This window comes from Ornithodoros turicata, chromosome 7 (assembly GCF_037126465.1).
Source record: "Ornithodoros turicata isolate Travis chromosome 7, ASM3712646v1, whole genome shotgun sequence".
Classification (NCBI taxonomy): domain Eukaryota; kingdom Metazoa; phylum Arthropoda; class Arachnida; order Ixodida; family Argasidae; genus Ornithodoros; species Ornithodoros turicata.
The window spans coordinates 57078420-57092340 of NC_088207.1; the positions used below are offsets into that span (position 1 = coordinate 57078420).

A 13921-nucleotide genomic window follows, 5' to 3' on the forward strand; every position below is an offset into this window, starting at 1 on the left:
GCAAAATTTTCTTTACCAGGAAACCCGCTTCAATGCGACTGTCAGCTGACATGGTTCCTCCCCATAATGCACCGCGGCAGTGGAAGGAGCATTTTCTGCGATTCATACTGGAGCCCAACCTGCGACGGCCCAACCTGCTCTGGTCCATCCTGGTTAGCGGGTCTGTCTCTGCTGAACGTTTCTGCGAGAATGCTTCGCGACTCACCCGAAGACTGTGACCCCAGTTGTAGCTGCACGTGCCAGCCGGACGACCGGTACGGAAAGTCGACCCACGTGGATTGTTCCAAGGCCAACCTGACGCGGACCCCCGATGTGTTTCCGAGAGACGCCAGTGTCGTCGATCTCAGCGGAAATGGTCTGCGAACCCTGGGCAGCAGCTTGGTAGATGGAGCGCCACACCTGGAGGCACTAGTGCTCAGCGAGAACTCTTTCTCGGAGCTGAGTCTGAATGAGATCCCGAAAAGCCTCAAGAGCTTGGACTTGCGGAACAACAGTTTCACGAGGTTCCCGACAGACGTCGTTGTTGGATTGAATTTGACGTCTCTGTGGTTGGCTGGAAACGAATGGATCTGCGACTGCGAGAGTTACGACTTCAAGCTGTGGGCCCAAGTTAATCGCTTAGTGGTAAGTCAGTTTGAGCCTGATCTCACATACGGCGCTTCGCTCCATAGCGCTAGAAAACAGCGCTTGCCAAAGTTAAGCCCCCGTCAACTTAGGGCTTAGGAGATCCGTACTTGCAGATCCAGGATGGCGCCTTGACCGTCTGCGCAGACGGATCGGTCCCCCAAGCTCAAGGGAAGGCGATCATCAACTTGGGGCTCAGCGACCTCTGTCCGTCGGTCGCCTCAAAGGTCGTCTTTGCAGTTCCCGCCTTCGGTAGGAGTTCTTCCTTCCTATTGACTGACGACCGTTGCTAACCATGAACGCTTGTTCTTCGTATTTCTAGTGCTCTTAACAATCATATTAAGCGCGGCGATGATCTACCTGAAGCGCTCGCGCCAGATCAAAGTGTGGCTCTTCGCCAGAGGTCTTCTGTGCGTCCAGGAGAACGATGTGGACAAAGACAAAGTCTTCGACATCTTCCTCTCGTTCAGCAGCAAGGACTCCGACTGGGCCTACGCCAACTTAATTCCTCGAATAGAAAGTGAAGGGTTTTCGGTGTGTACCTACGACAGGAACTTCAAGGGAGGATTCCTTCTAAAAGACATGATACAGGAGGCCGTGTCTTGTTCGCGTCGCACGCTGCTTCTCCTTACGCAGTAAGCAAGTTTTTGTGTATCAACCATTTGTAAACGGTGACAATACAGGCGACCACTGCTAAATACGTGATAACGACAGTGGCGCTAGGAAGCAAATTCGTAGAATAGACATCTCTCTGTTTGTAAACAAACGAAGTCATATAGTGATGATGATGATGATGATGATGATGATGATTAGGATTTTTCTGGCGCAGCGACTACAAAGGTCATATAGTGATGAGGACGGTGCCCAGAAGAAGAACAGTCTCTGTTCGAAATATCGGCGGCTTCTGTCCTGAGGCAACTCCCTTCCTCCGGAGTCATATAGTGTTCGACAGCGCCACCAATTTGGTAGAGTTGAACTACGCTAGAAGCTAGGGGGGGCGAACAAGGTGGCGCCCGAAAACCACGGTCTTCAGGGGAGTGCGATGGTCCCTGAAAGGGACGCAACCTTCGGTCATAGTTTTCTTTCAATAGGAGGCAGCGAAAGAGCGCCCATTCGTGGAACCCAGCCCTCCCCTTACGTTCGTCTCTCGATATTCTGGTGAAGGAAGGTGACCTTGTAAGGCTCGGCGGTCGTGTTGTCTGCGATTTAAAACACGGTTTAGAACGAGGGCTTCGATGTTTCACAAAAAAAATATATTTATAAGCTACAGGCATCACAAGAGAGGATACACAGGAACTGCACAATAGTCACCGGTTCATAAATGTGACTGAGACTCCTGAATGTCGAAGAAAGGCAAATTAATATGACGGAAGACGCCGTTAACTTCTTGCTGCTTATTCCCATCGCAATGAGAGCTAACTCTCGTGAACATAGAAGCAAGGAAGCGAGCCCCAAGCAGCGTAACATCTTGACCCAATATTGGTCCAATCTTGGTTCAATATTGGACCGACACTGACAATATTGGTCCAAACTTGGATCAATATTGGACCGACACTGACAATATTGGTCCAAACTTGGATCAATATTGGACCAACACTGCCAATATTGGTCCAATCTTGGTTCAATATTGACCGACACTGCCAATATTGGTCCAATTTTGGTTCAATATTGGACCGACACTGCCAATATTGGTCCAATATTGGGCCGACGTGTTGTGCTGCTTGGGGCTGGTCCCGAAACTACAGTTCTGACTCCGGATAAGCGGAACTTGCACCAGCAGCTCTATGAGAACAAGAAAAAGAGGCAAAATCGAGGGTTTTAAAGGGCTGCCAAAAATCCGAGGGTTTTCCAGACCTTGAAGATGGCATTTTCAAATTCCCGGGTAAATTTATGGTGGGTGCCGGACACTCGATCTCCCTGCGTCACCGGGTAACGTTAACCCTCACTCACTTCACTTTCATTTCCTTCCTCCAGAAACTTTGTGGAGAGCGAGTGGTGCCGGTGGGAGTTTCGAGTGGCACACCACAACGCTCTCCGGGAAAGGATCAACCGTCTCATCGTGGTCGTCACAGAAGACATTCCCGACGACGTGGACGAGGAACTGCTCGTGTACATGAAGGCTACCTGCTACCTCCGCTGGCGAGAAAGAAATTTCTGGAACAAACTCATGTATTCCCTGCCGAGGAAAAGCTGTAATGCCGAACCAGGAAGCGTTCCGCTCTCTATAATACCGGCCGACGATGTTCGCGTTCCTCGTGCCCTTTGAAGTTTTCATCCTTTTTTTTTTCTTTAAATTATCAACGGCATCTAGTTTCCTACCTCAGACGTGTATTCCACTAACCGTGTATTCACACGAGCGACATCCCCACGGAATATTCTAGCGGAAGAAAAAGCGAAAACACTGCTCACAGAGCCAAAGTTGCGTCCCGTGATACGTTGACCATTCACACGGTGCGGAATATCGGGAGTGGCGTACTGCGCATTTAGCAGACGACACCTAGCAGACGACACCGTCAGGGTGTTCTCCTGTCGTCTGCTACGGAATATCTTGTAGCTGTGTAGCAAGATATTCCCCACGGTTAGCAGAGCACGTGAAGACACGACGTTGACCGCTCGCGCTCACGTGACAGCAGAAAGCTATGACGCTTTTCGCATCTTCCGCTTCTGGAGGAATGTCGCTCGTGTGAATACACGGTAACCGTGTATACACACGAGCGACATTTCCCCAGAGGCGGAAGATGCGTGAAAAACGTCATAGCTTTCCGCTGTCACGTGAGCGCGAGCGCTCAACGTCGTGTCTTCATGTACACTGCTAACCGTGGAGAGTATTCTGCTGCACAGCCACAACATATTCCGTAGCAGACGACAGGTAAGGACGCTGACGGCGTCGTCTGCTAAGTGTCGTCTGCTATCCCATCACGCCCTACGGAGTTCCCAGAGGTTAGTGCGCAACGATTTTTTTTTAGCCCAATCGTAAACGAAAGAAGGTTGGAAACCCAAATTAGTTTACACAACGCTACCATTTGAAGGTAAACGCAATGAAAAACAGAGCCGTGTTTGGCGGGAACCTGCGGTGGGCAGTATTTAAATACACCGTAATTCAAATACTATTTAAAATATAAATGCGCGCATTTATATTTTGTATTTAAATAGAGACTCGGAAAATGTATTTATAATGACATTTAAATACAATTTTTTCTCGTAAGTACTCGATAAATACTCCTGAATACAGAATACATATGTCCAATATCTTAAAGTGCCCTGCATTTGATCTTTCGGGGGCGCAGTTGCTGTGTTTGCGCTAGCACACACGTGCGACAAACGATTTTAGATGGCGAGTTTTTCGCTGTTGTTCCGGACAACGGTTGCAACTATATATACCCGATGACCTTGTTGTACGAAGCATCTTCGTCAAATTTAATAAAAGCCAGTTTGTTTGTCGGCACCTCTGGAGAGGCTGTTCTGCTCCGCGAATCTGATTGTATACGGCCGAACAGAAGATGCCTAAAAGATGCAGTCTTCGAGAAACTCGTACTATTAAAGTCGCCACGATAACCTAACAAATAAATGCTATTGTTCCTCGCTGATTTGTTGTTGCGATCATCGCTACGTATTTATATTTTGTATTTAAATACTCACATTGAAAAGCATTTATGAAGAGGGGCTTACATACCCCTTCCAACAAAGTATTTTGTATTTATCTTTGGGTATGCTCACAAAATGTACTAACCATCCCTGTTTGGCTTTGAGGTTATAATTGAAATATTTCGCACGGCGACTCCGAGCATCGTTAAGAAAGCACGCGACAGCGTTTCGTAACCTTCAAGCCAAATGTAGAGGAATATTGTCTTCAAGGTGCTCATCTGTATGAAGACAAGGAGCGTTTCCACGGATTTAATTCAAAAAAAAAAGAGAGAAAGAAATTGAATTAAAATAAACGCGCGTAACGTGTGGGATTACAGATGTTAATCCCACAGATAGCGCCAGTCTGGTAACACATGGAGGGCTTATCACGTCGCGTCCCCGAGACGCATATATTATCGCAAAACAAGGCGTATTCAAGGTTTAACCTCCCATCAAACGACACATTGCGACGATCTGCCGGGAAGCTATGCCTCTCTACTGCACATTGTCTTCGGAAAGCTAGTGCCAGAGGGAAAATGTTTGGGTATGAAGTATTTATTTATTTATTTATTCATTTTCTCCTCTTTGGAAAGGACAATGAACAGCGCCGCCACCACTCGCTCAAATCGCACAGCCTTTCCCCCCTTTCAAAGTTGCTGAAGTGGAAAGAGAAATCCGGAAAGCGAAAGAGTCGCAGCATAAATCGAAATTTGATTATTGGAAGGATGGTAAAGCCACAGGGGGTCAACCCACATACTGCGACTCAAAGAAAAAAAAAGAAAAGAATAAGTGAAAAAAATAAATGAAAATCTTCAAAGAAAACATTAAAAACTGTTTTGGTCCGTTGAAAGACAGCGTTGCGCTAAAGTGTGTGTAGCTTCGAAAGAGAGGTGTACCTATTTCAATGATGACTATAAGCTTCAAATCTGAAAGTGTCTCGAAAATATTAAGTCCGATCAATGGAACTATAAGGCTCTCGTCCAAAGAGTCAGACGGGGGTGGAACTCAAACGTGCATTCCTCGAACGCCGGCAGACGGCAGCGTTACCCACAACACCACGCTTGCACGATGTCACAGGCCTGAAACAGCCCTCGTATACCGAACTCGCTTTTGAAAGTCACTTTGGATGTGGAAGTATAGGAAAAGTGGGCCCGTGGATCACAACGCAAGTCCCCCGTTAAAGGTACTAAAAATTGTACTGAGGTTGTCACCCCCCACATATCAGCACCTTCACGCTTACGTGTGGTTGGTTGACAACGTCATACCGCGCAAAAGACGACATCACCATGATTACCATATGGCATGTCGCGCCCTCACGTCTAACGGCCAACAACAATAATTACGTATACCGACTACACACTCTACCCAGGCTACCCGGTCGAGAAAGGGCTCGTTTATTTTTTTTTATTAGCGCCGCGAAGCAACTGCAGCTATGCGCGGCGTACAGACGCATGGAGAGAGGACAGCAGGGAGGAGAGTGGGAGATAGGGTGAATTAGCGTACGTCCTGGGCCGACTTCAGGGAGGAAGTGCGCGGACATTCGTCCGGAGAGTCCGTCGGCGCAGCTGGTGCCGAAATTCGAACAGCGCCACCTCACGGTCTTAAGCGCGGAAGGCGACCGTCCCCGACCAACTGTACGCCACGCGAGCTGGCGGGAAGGGCTTGTAAAGTTCGACCCACAGCATAGCACACACACACAGTAAGAACTCGGCGAGACCCAATGAGCCGAGCACGAGAGAGCAAATGCAGAGCTCCGCCACAAGTGCCGACCACATAGTCCGTATATTACATATTACGGGACGATTCTCACCTGCAACCACCTCTGCCTGCTGGCCGGACTCAGCGGTGGCTCCCCTGGCGATTCCAAAACTGGCACTGGTACCGGACACTCCGTCTCCGTCATCGTAACACACACGAAACCACTCTTTTTCCCTCTTCTTTTCGTCAACTTCGCACCCGTTCGAAAGCGTTTATTCGAGCGCGGCCGCTTGCAGCCTTCCGCATCCGCTCCCGATTTGCACGCGGAAACACGTGCTCACTCTGCCACCAGCGCACCCTTGCGGAAACCGAGAGCAACAAAATCACGTCGTTTTTTTTTTTATGGTAATATGTACGCTTCGTGCGGACCATTTTATCGAGACGAGACCGTCCCCCATTAAACGGCGACCACTGCCAATTTGGCGGATTAAGCGGTTTCTCGAAGCACCATCAAGAGACGGAGGGGGATGTGTTCGAGGGTGTTCAGTGCCAAGTTGTGCAAAGAGAACGAGATGATGAAGTCAGATCGGTGCTCGTTGTTCTCAAGAAACGGCGGAACACGTACTTATCCCCTGTCTGAGGTTGATAATGCGTCTTCCTTCGATGCTCATTTCTTGGAAGAGGGCGTCGTAAACTGAGGGCGCCGGAGTTAAAGCGAAAGAAAAACTAAAAATTGGAGACGTGCGCGAGATTTTGGACGCAGAGCTTTTCTTTGGCGGCTCTTAATTTAATTAATAAAACCGATTAAAATTATTTAAGAATAAACTACGTCATAATTAATTTATCCCTACACCAATCCACAGCGTATAAAGGCGAAACGATTCCTCAACTTTTTAAGTGCGAGTTAAAAATAAAAAAAAAGAGCAAATAAATGGGAGTACCTGGGAGTACCACTCCGAGAAAGCATGTCAGTGAGCCCAGGGAAAATATGAGACATCCCACAGCCGCGGTGGCGGGATTCGAGCCCGCGACCTTCCAAAGCATTCTCTCCCGATACAACATGCGAAACAGTGCGAGCCAGCGTCACAGAAAAAAAAAAAGAAAAAAAAAAGAACTCGTACAAATGAACCCCAAAGCGAGGACAATGGAAAGCTCACACATTAACGAAACGACCCGACCAGGTCAAGGAAGGCACCGCTAACGTGATAGACACCCCTTTCAGCGACAAAGCTACTACCTCACGCAATCAACGTGCTAATTGGACATCTTTTTCTCTCTTATTCTTTTTTAATGGGTCGTGTCATAATAGCCAATTTCGGAGAGTATTACTTCGCGGGCTGCCGGTCTCAGTGTACAAAGTTGTAACGGAAATGGCGGCCACTTATTTTCATTATGCGGTTAGAAAGTTAAGTTTTTTCTTCTTTTTTTTTTTTTCCTTCTACGTATACAAGATCCATTTATTACGAGAATCGTACAGGTTTTTTTTTTTTTTTGTGCTGCCGGCTTTTTTATTTAAGAATATCTATGAGCAGTAGCATACATGTCCTCCTCTCAAAGAGAGTATGCAACTGCTAGACGAATAATTACCAAAACTTCATTAATTAACTCTTTAATTAGGGACTTTCCGGCAACAGTGAGAAGGCCCTGGTTGGAAAGTGACAGTCCTCGTAACTCAACTGCAAAAACAGTATGTACGCCGCTCTCATATCAATTTGTTAATTTAAAAAATATGTTGCAGCGACATAAAAAAAAAAAGGAAAATAAGAAAAGCACTGTATACAGTTGTGTCTGGAACGAGAGGACATTTTCTGTGCTGCGCAGTGTTGGTATCGCGGACTGTATGCATATCAGATTGTGCATATCATATCACATTCATGCAACCAATAGACGATGAAACAAACAATGACCCGTTTTGATCCCGCGTGAGCACCGTGAAGCAACCTACAGACGTGGATAGATGGAGTGGCCAGCAGGATGGAGGGGTCAGACGGGAGGGTATCACGGCTCGGGGAAGGGGGGGGAGGTGCATTCTGGACAGGCTTCACTGGGAACCGCACCGGGAAAACACACAGAAAAAAAGAAAAAAAAATCCATATCTCCCTGTCTTCGCATGACCTTAGCGTTACTATGCCAACACTGCAACATGAGAGAACTGATGTTCTGAGGCTGAAACAACACAGAAGGGGCAAATACAAACAAAGCCTCAAATTGCCTAAGAAATTAACGATGAAAGGAGGATGAGTGCGTGAGTGAGAGAGAGTGGCTGGTTTGTCCCTTCAGATGACGCACCCCGAAAGTCGCTGATGTGGGTTCGAGTCCTACAGCTGGCTAACCTTTTCAGCGACTTTCATCATCTTTCAACATAGAGCAACTTTAGTTTTCTTTCTTTTCTTTTTTTTTAGAAGCACCAAAACCTCAGAGTTTTCAATTTTTTTCAAAAAGTTTTCAATTGTGATTCAACAACTATGGAAGCAGACCTTGTCGCCAATATCTCGGTCGCTCACCCTTGTGGCGTTCGCAGAATTTCGCCTTCTTACGCAATACTACACGCGAAAAAAACAAAAACAAAAAAACACGGATGTCTTTTTCTCGTGTCACTCTAAAAGCTGAACGTGATTAGTGCGCCCGCTACCTCTGTCTTCAGGACTACCCGGCGGAAACTATTTACTTCGGGACACGTTATGTCCTGCGGGTCAACTCCGCCCACAAATTTAATTACGTCTGCGATTGGCTAACGGGGGGCGCGCGTCGCCTCAGAGTCGCAACGCAGTGCGCCCGCACTCCTCAAACTGTTGCTTGTATACACTGCTCATTTTGCGAGAACACTTATCCAGTGATGGCCAGTAGTTAACTACATATAGTTAAACTACTAGTTAAACTACCTGATTGTAGTTAAAAAGTAGTTATCAACTACTTGCAGAAATGTAGTGACAACTACTAGTTAAACTACTATTTTAAGTAGTTAACTACAGTAGTTAGGTTACTGAAGGTGCCAACTACTTCCGATTTTGCCGCAAGCTTTACGGCACGATTGTGCTTCCGACTTTTACCTTGAGCTACTTGTGTGATGAGAACGGAGGTGCAGAGCAATTGCGTCGTGCATGTATACTAAATCTTCATTTGTCAATGCTTGCCTAGTAAAGCCTCATTTGCTGTGAAATCCCGCCGCAAGCTTTGTATTTGGCGATCGTTGCAATGGCTTGAGCCCAACTTTATCATTGCTTGCGATTCATATTTAGGTGTTCGAGAACACTACAAGGAATTGGTGTTGATGAACAACGTTAAGTAGTTACAGATGTAGTTAAACTACATTGCAGTAGTTAAAGAAGTAGTTTTAACTACTCCCCTGAAAAGTAGTTGAACTACTAGTTAAACTACTCAATCTCAAAGTAGTTAGTAGTTATAGTTAAGCTACTGTAGAAGTAGTTAGTGGCCATCACTGCACTTATCAGACAAGTCGTAGTTGGAGCACATTTAGAAGCACAGTGTGTCGTAGATTTCCGGCGCATAGTCAAGAGGACCCCAGGTGGCCGAAATGACTATCCACCAGTCCTACCCCGCCGGCACATTGCAACGTGTCGCCATATACTAATAGGCAGACATACCGCTTACGTGTTATGGCACCACATTTTATCCACGGCCCGCACGCGCGCGACTCTTCCAGACGCAGCGAATGTTATCGGAGCGGAGTGTTTTATAAATCGTTTTTTGTTCTCTCTCTCTACGCTAATCCTAGACAGAAAAAAGAAGAAAAAAAGGAAATAAGATGTGGTTTTACCGAGTAATGTCACGTGCTTCCAGGCATATTTCCAAACGACGTGACATGAAAGCCTCAGCAGAAGCATTCACGTTTTTTCCCCGAACCACAGTTACACGTACAAACGAATGTCCCTTATTTAGTTTTTTTTTTTTTTTTTTTTTTCAAAAGCGCGTCGAATACGAAAGAGCTGGATGAATGTTATCCTTGAAAGGACTGCACCTTGTCCCGAAAAAAAACGCCGCGAAAGCGTTCGTTAAATCGGTGTTGCTGACGCTCTTATGAATACAGAGTACCGTGAACTAGCTAAAGAAACTGTATTGTTCGGAACAGTTCCGCAAGGACACCAACGAACGAGATAGCAACGACGGTAATTTGTAGATAGATATACGGATACAAACGCCTTGAAGCTTATACCATAATGCACCTTTTTCGGGTACGCGTCTTATCCTAGCGGCTCTCCAGCGAACTACGCTCGGCGAGCGCAAAATCAAATCCACGTGGGTAGCGCAAAGGACCACAAGCGATCCGGAGCGGGACCGACGAGCTGCCGTTCGTGCGGTCTCCCGTATCAGGCGGGCAATAGAGTTTTAGTGTATCGTACGCTATCGCCTTTGCGTACGTAGGGGATAGCGTAGTGGTTCTGCGCAGTGCGCGAAGCTCTCTTTATGTTTTGCGCGTGCGCATAACCACCAACGCTATTCCTTACGTACGCAAAGGCAATAGCGTACGATCCACTAAAACTCACTAATGTCACAACTACCGCAGGGGCGATCGTGCGTCCAAGACAGACTTCACAGACAACTGTGTCGGCATTTATCTTAGAGCCCCCCTTCGCACTAAGGAGCCTTAGCTGATATCTAGCTGGTATTTTAACTGATATCTTAGATGCTATTTTAGCTGACATCTTAGCTGATATCTTAGATGCTATTTTAGCTGACATCTTAGCTGATATCTTAGTTGATATTCTAGCTGCTATTTTAACTGATATCTTAGCTGACATTTTAGCTGATATCTTAGATGACATTTAGCTGATATTTTACCTAATAACTTAGCTGATAATGCTGCCCTATGTTTAGCTGATTTGTTACTGCCTCACTTCGTAGTGGTATCAGGCGGGCAATGTCACAATTACCGCAGGGGCGATCGTGCGTCCAAGACCGACTTCACAGAGAACTGTGTCGACATTTATCTTAGAGCCCCCTTCGCACTAAGGAGCCTTAGCTGATATCTAGCTGGTATTTTAACTGATATCTTAGATGCTATTTTAGCTGACACTTTAGCTGATATCCTAGTTGGTATTTTAGCTGATAGTTTAACTGGTATCTTAGATACTATTTTAGCTGACATCTTAGCTGCTATCTAACTGATATTTTAGCTGATATCTTAGCTGCTATTTAGCTGATATCTAGCTGATATCTTAGCTGATACCTTAGTTGATATTCTAGCTGTTATTTTAACTGATATCTTAGCCGACATTTTAGCTGTTATTTTAACTGATATCTTAGCTGATATTTTACCTAATAACTTAGCTGATAATGCTGCCCTATGTTTAGCTGATTTGTTACTGCCTCACTTGGTAGCGGTATCAGGCGGCCAATGTCACAACTACCGCAGGGGGGATCGTGCGTCCAAGACAGACTTCACACAGAACTGTGTCGACATTTATCTTAGAACCCCCTTCGCACGCAGGAGTCTTAGCTGATATTTAGCTGGTATTTTAACTGATATCTTAGATGATATTTTAGCTGACACTTTAGCTGATATCCTAGTTGGTATGTTAGCTGATAGTTTAACTGGTATCTTATATGCTATTTTAGCTGACATTTTAGCTGTTATCTAACTGATATTTTAGCTGATATCTTAGCTGATATTCTAGCTGACATTTTAGCTGATATCTTAGATGACATTTAGCTGATATTTTACCTAATAACTTAGCTGATATTTTAGCTAATAACTTAGCTGATAATGCTGCCCTATGTTCGCTGATTTGTTACTGCCTCACTTGGTAGCGGTATCAGGCGGCCAATGTCACAACTACCGCAGGGGGGATCGTGCGTCCAAGACAGACTTCACACAGAACTGTGTCGACATTTATCTTAGAGCCCCCCTGGCACTAAGGAGCCTTAGCTGATATGTCGCTGGTATTTTAACTGATATCCTAGCTGATATTTTAGCAGATGTTTTAGCTGACATTTTAGCTGATGTGTTATCTAACGTTTTAGCTGACATTTTAACTGGTATCTTAGTTGGTATCTTAGCTGATATTTTGCACCGCGTCTGTCACAGCAGGTTTTCATGTGCGATTTTGGATTTGCCGCCGTGATGTACAAGTGTTGACGGTCCTCACAAAAGAGCCCCTCCTGAGCCTCATCCCATTCACCACTCACCTGGTTCGAAGTTCTCGAACTGTGTGGATATTATTTCGACATTTCCGACCTTAATATACGTTTCATTGTGTCTGGCAACCAACAAACCAACAAACGAACGAAAACAGAAACCAAAACCTCCCCATATGACGGCGGCCATGTCGCCATGTCGGAGCTAGCGCCCCCTGGACGGGCGACGCCAGAGAATAAAGCTTGCACGATGCTTCCTCGGTTATGCGTTTCGTGTACGCCCGTCTTGGAAGTAAACGAACGAGTTTGCAGAAACATTAGCGCGTTCCAAGCAGAGAGCACGAGGCACGGCCGGACAACGCTCAATATAACGACGTCGCGTATCGTGGAAGTGGGTTAGACAACTCGCCATTAAAAAATAATAATAATAATGAAACAAAAAAGAAAGAAGAAATCTCTGATTACTAGACATTCACACATCCGTTCGATACATAATGGATTCGTGCCTACGTCCCTTTGTCAGTTTTACCACTGTCTCGATCCCGAGATTAGAATTTAACATTCTAAGAGAAAATTAGTAATTCTAGTCCTTCCTATAGAGCTAACTGCACGGAGGTGCATGCAAGGTATTTATGGACTATTTGCAGCGACCAAATTATGGGCTAAATTGGAAAATTTATGCAAAGTTTATGGACTATTTGCAGTGACTAAATTAGGGACTAAAATGGAAAGTAACAGCAGTCTAGAGGGTTAGAAGCTGTAATTATACTTCCCAATTTACTCCTTCAGCTTCTCAAAAATGCGGACGTATCCAACACGGAGCGAGATTAAGAAATAAAATAAAAAGTCAATCGCATTCTTTCCCCTTCTTCCTTTCAGGAGAAAATTCATAAATGGTTCTGTGATCACGTCCACTGCACAGGTACCATACCTTATGTCCCTGCGGTACCTTGCATTCAGTACCGCAGAAAGTGTTACTATACACGGCTATACGCTGCGGTGACACTGAACGCGGGTGGTTTGCGACGTGCGGCAGCAGGCGCAATAGCGATGTCCGGAACACCGGATACAACGATTGTTACGGAACGGACACGGCGGTTGGAGTGTAGTCCCATAGGCAGCCAAGATATGCTCGGGTGCATGTCGTTGTAGCAGGCTTCGTCGAAAACGTAAAACGTGATTACTTTTCTTGCGGTTCCAGAATTGACTGGTGAGTGACGGGGAAAAAAGCCGCGCAGGCAGAATGAACGTACAGACACGCAAAGACGACAACGAGAAAAAGAACGCGTTGCCGCGCGAAAGCAAACAGACTCTACGAAACTACTCCATTCGTGAAACGAGCTAGTAGTCGAACATTTCAAACAGATCGATCGACTGATTGCAGGTAAAGGCGCGTAAAATAATACACCACTCTACCGACGACTTGCCTCGTTCGGACGAACGGACGGACGGGACAAGTACGTCCTTCTGCAACACCATTTCACACAACGAGGCGGGCGAGATCTGGCGAACGTGATGGAACTGAGCCGACGACGGCTTTAATCTTGTGTTCGTCACGCTTCATTCACGTTCGTCACGCTCAACCGTATCAGTCTCTTTTTTTTTTTTTCCCCGTTTCCATCAAGAGATGGCGGTGGTCCCAGACAAAAAGCTGCCATGACGCAGCTTGAAAACGCCTGGGGACCGCGACGTCAATAGCAGCGTTTGATGGCAGCATTACAACGGCACATTGGAACAACAAACTGAAACACACAAAAAAATCGGAACTCACTTTGTGCTGGCTGTCGTCGATGGTCTCCTCCTCGATGGGTTCTCCATGGTCCAAGTCGATGGCCGCACTGCGTGTCACCTCTGGCAGGGATGAGAAACGCACTGCTCA

The 13921-nt window shown here is 46.1% G+C and overlaps 2 protein-coding genes across 10 annotated transcripts in view; one reads left to right on the forward strand and one right to left on the reverse strand.

Annotated features, from left to right (window-relative positions):
• Positions 1–13921, reverse strand: part of LOC135401697 (uncharacterized) — a 180837-nt gene that overhangs the window by 104730 nt on the left and 62186 nt on the right. For 7 of the 9 annotated variants that reach the window (XM_064634228.1, XM_064634224.1, XM_064634221.1 and 4 more), the window contains exon 25: positions 13814–13914. In XM_064634228.1, the coding sequence (XP_064490298.1) occupies positions 13814–13914 (101 nt within the window). The remainder of the gene's footprint in view (positions 1–13813; positions 13915–13921) is intronic. The other 2 variants (XM_064634227.1, XM_064634225.1) reach the window with 1 other exon arrangement.
• LOC135399731 (protein toll-like) lies at positions 190–2996 on the forward strand. The gene is made up of 4 exons (XM_064631469.1): positions 190–624; positions 741–876; positions 947–1259; positions 2599–2996. The coding sequence occupies exons 1-4, from the start codon at positions 190–192 to the stop codon at positions 2888–2890; spliced, it is 1176 nt and encodes a 391-aa protein (XP_064487539.1). The 3' UTR covers positions 2891–2996.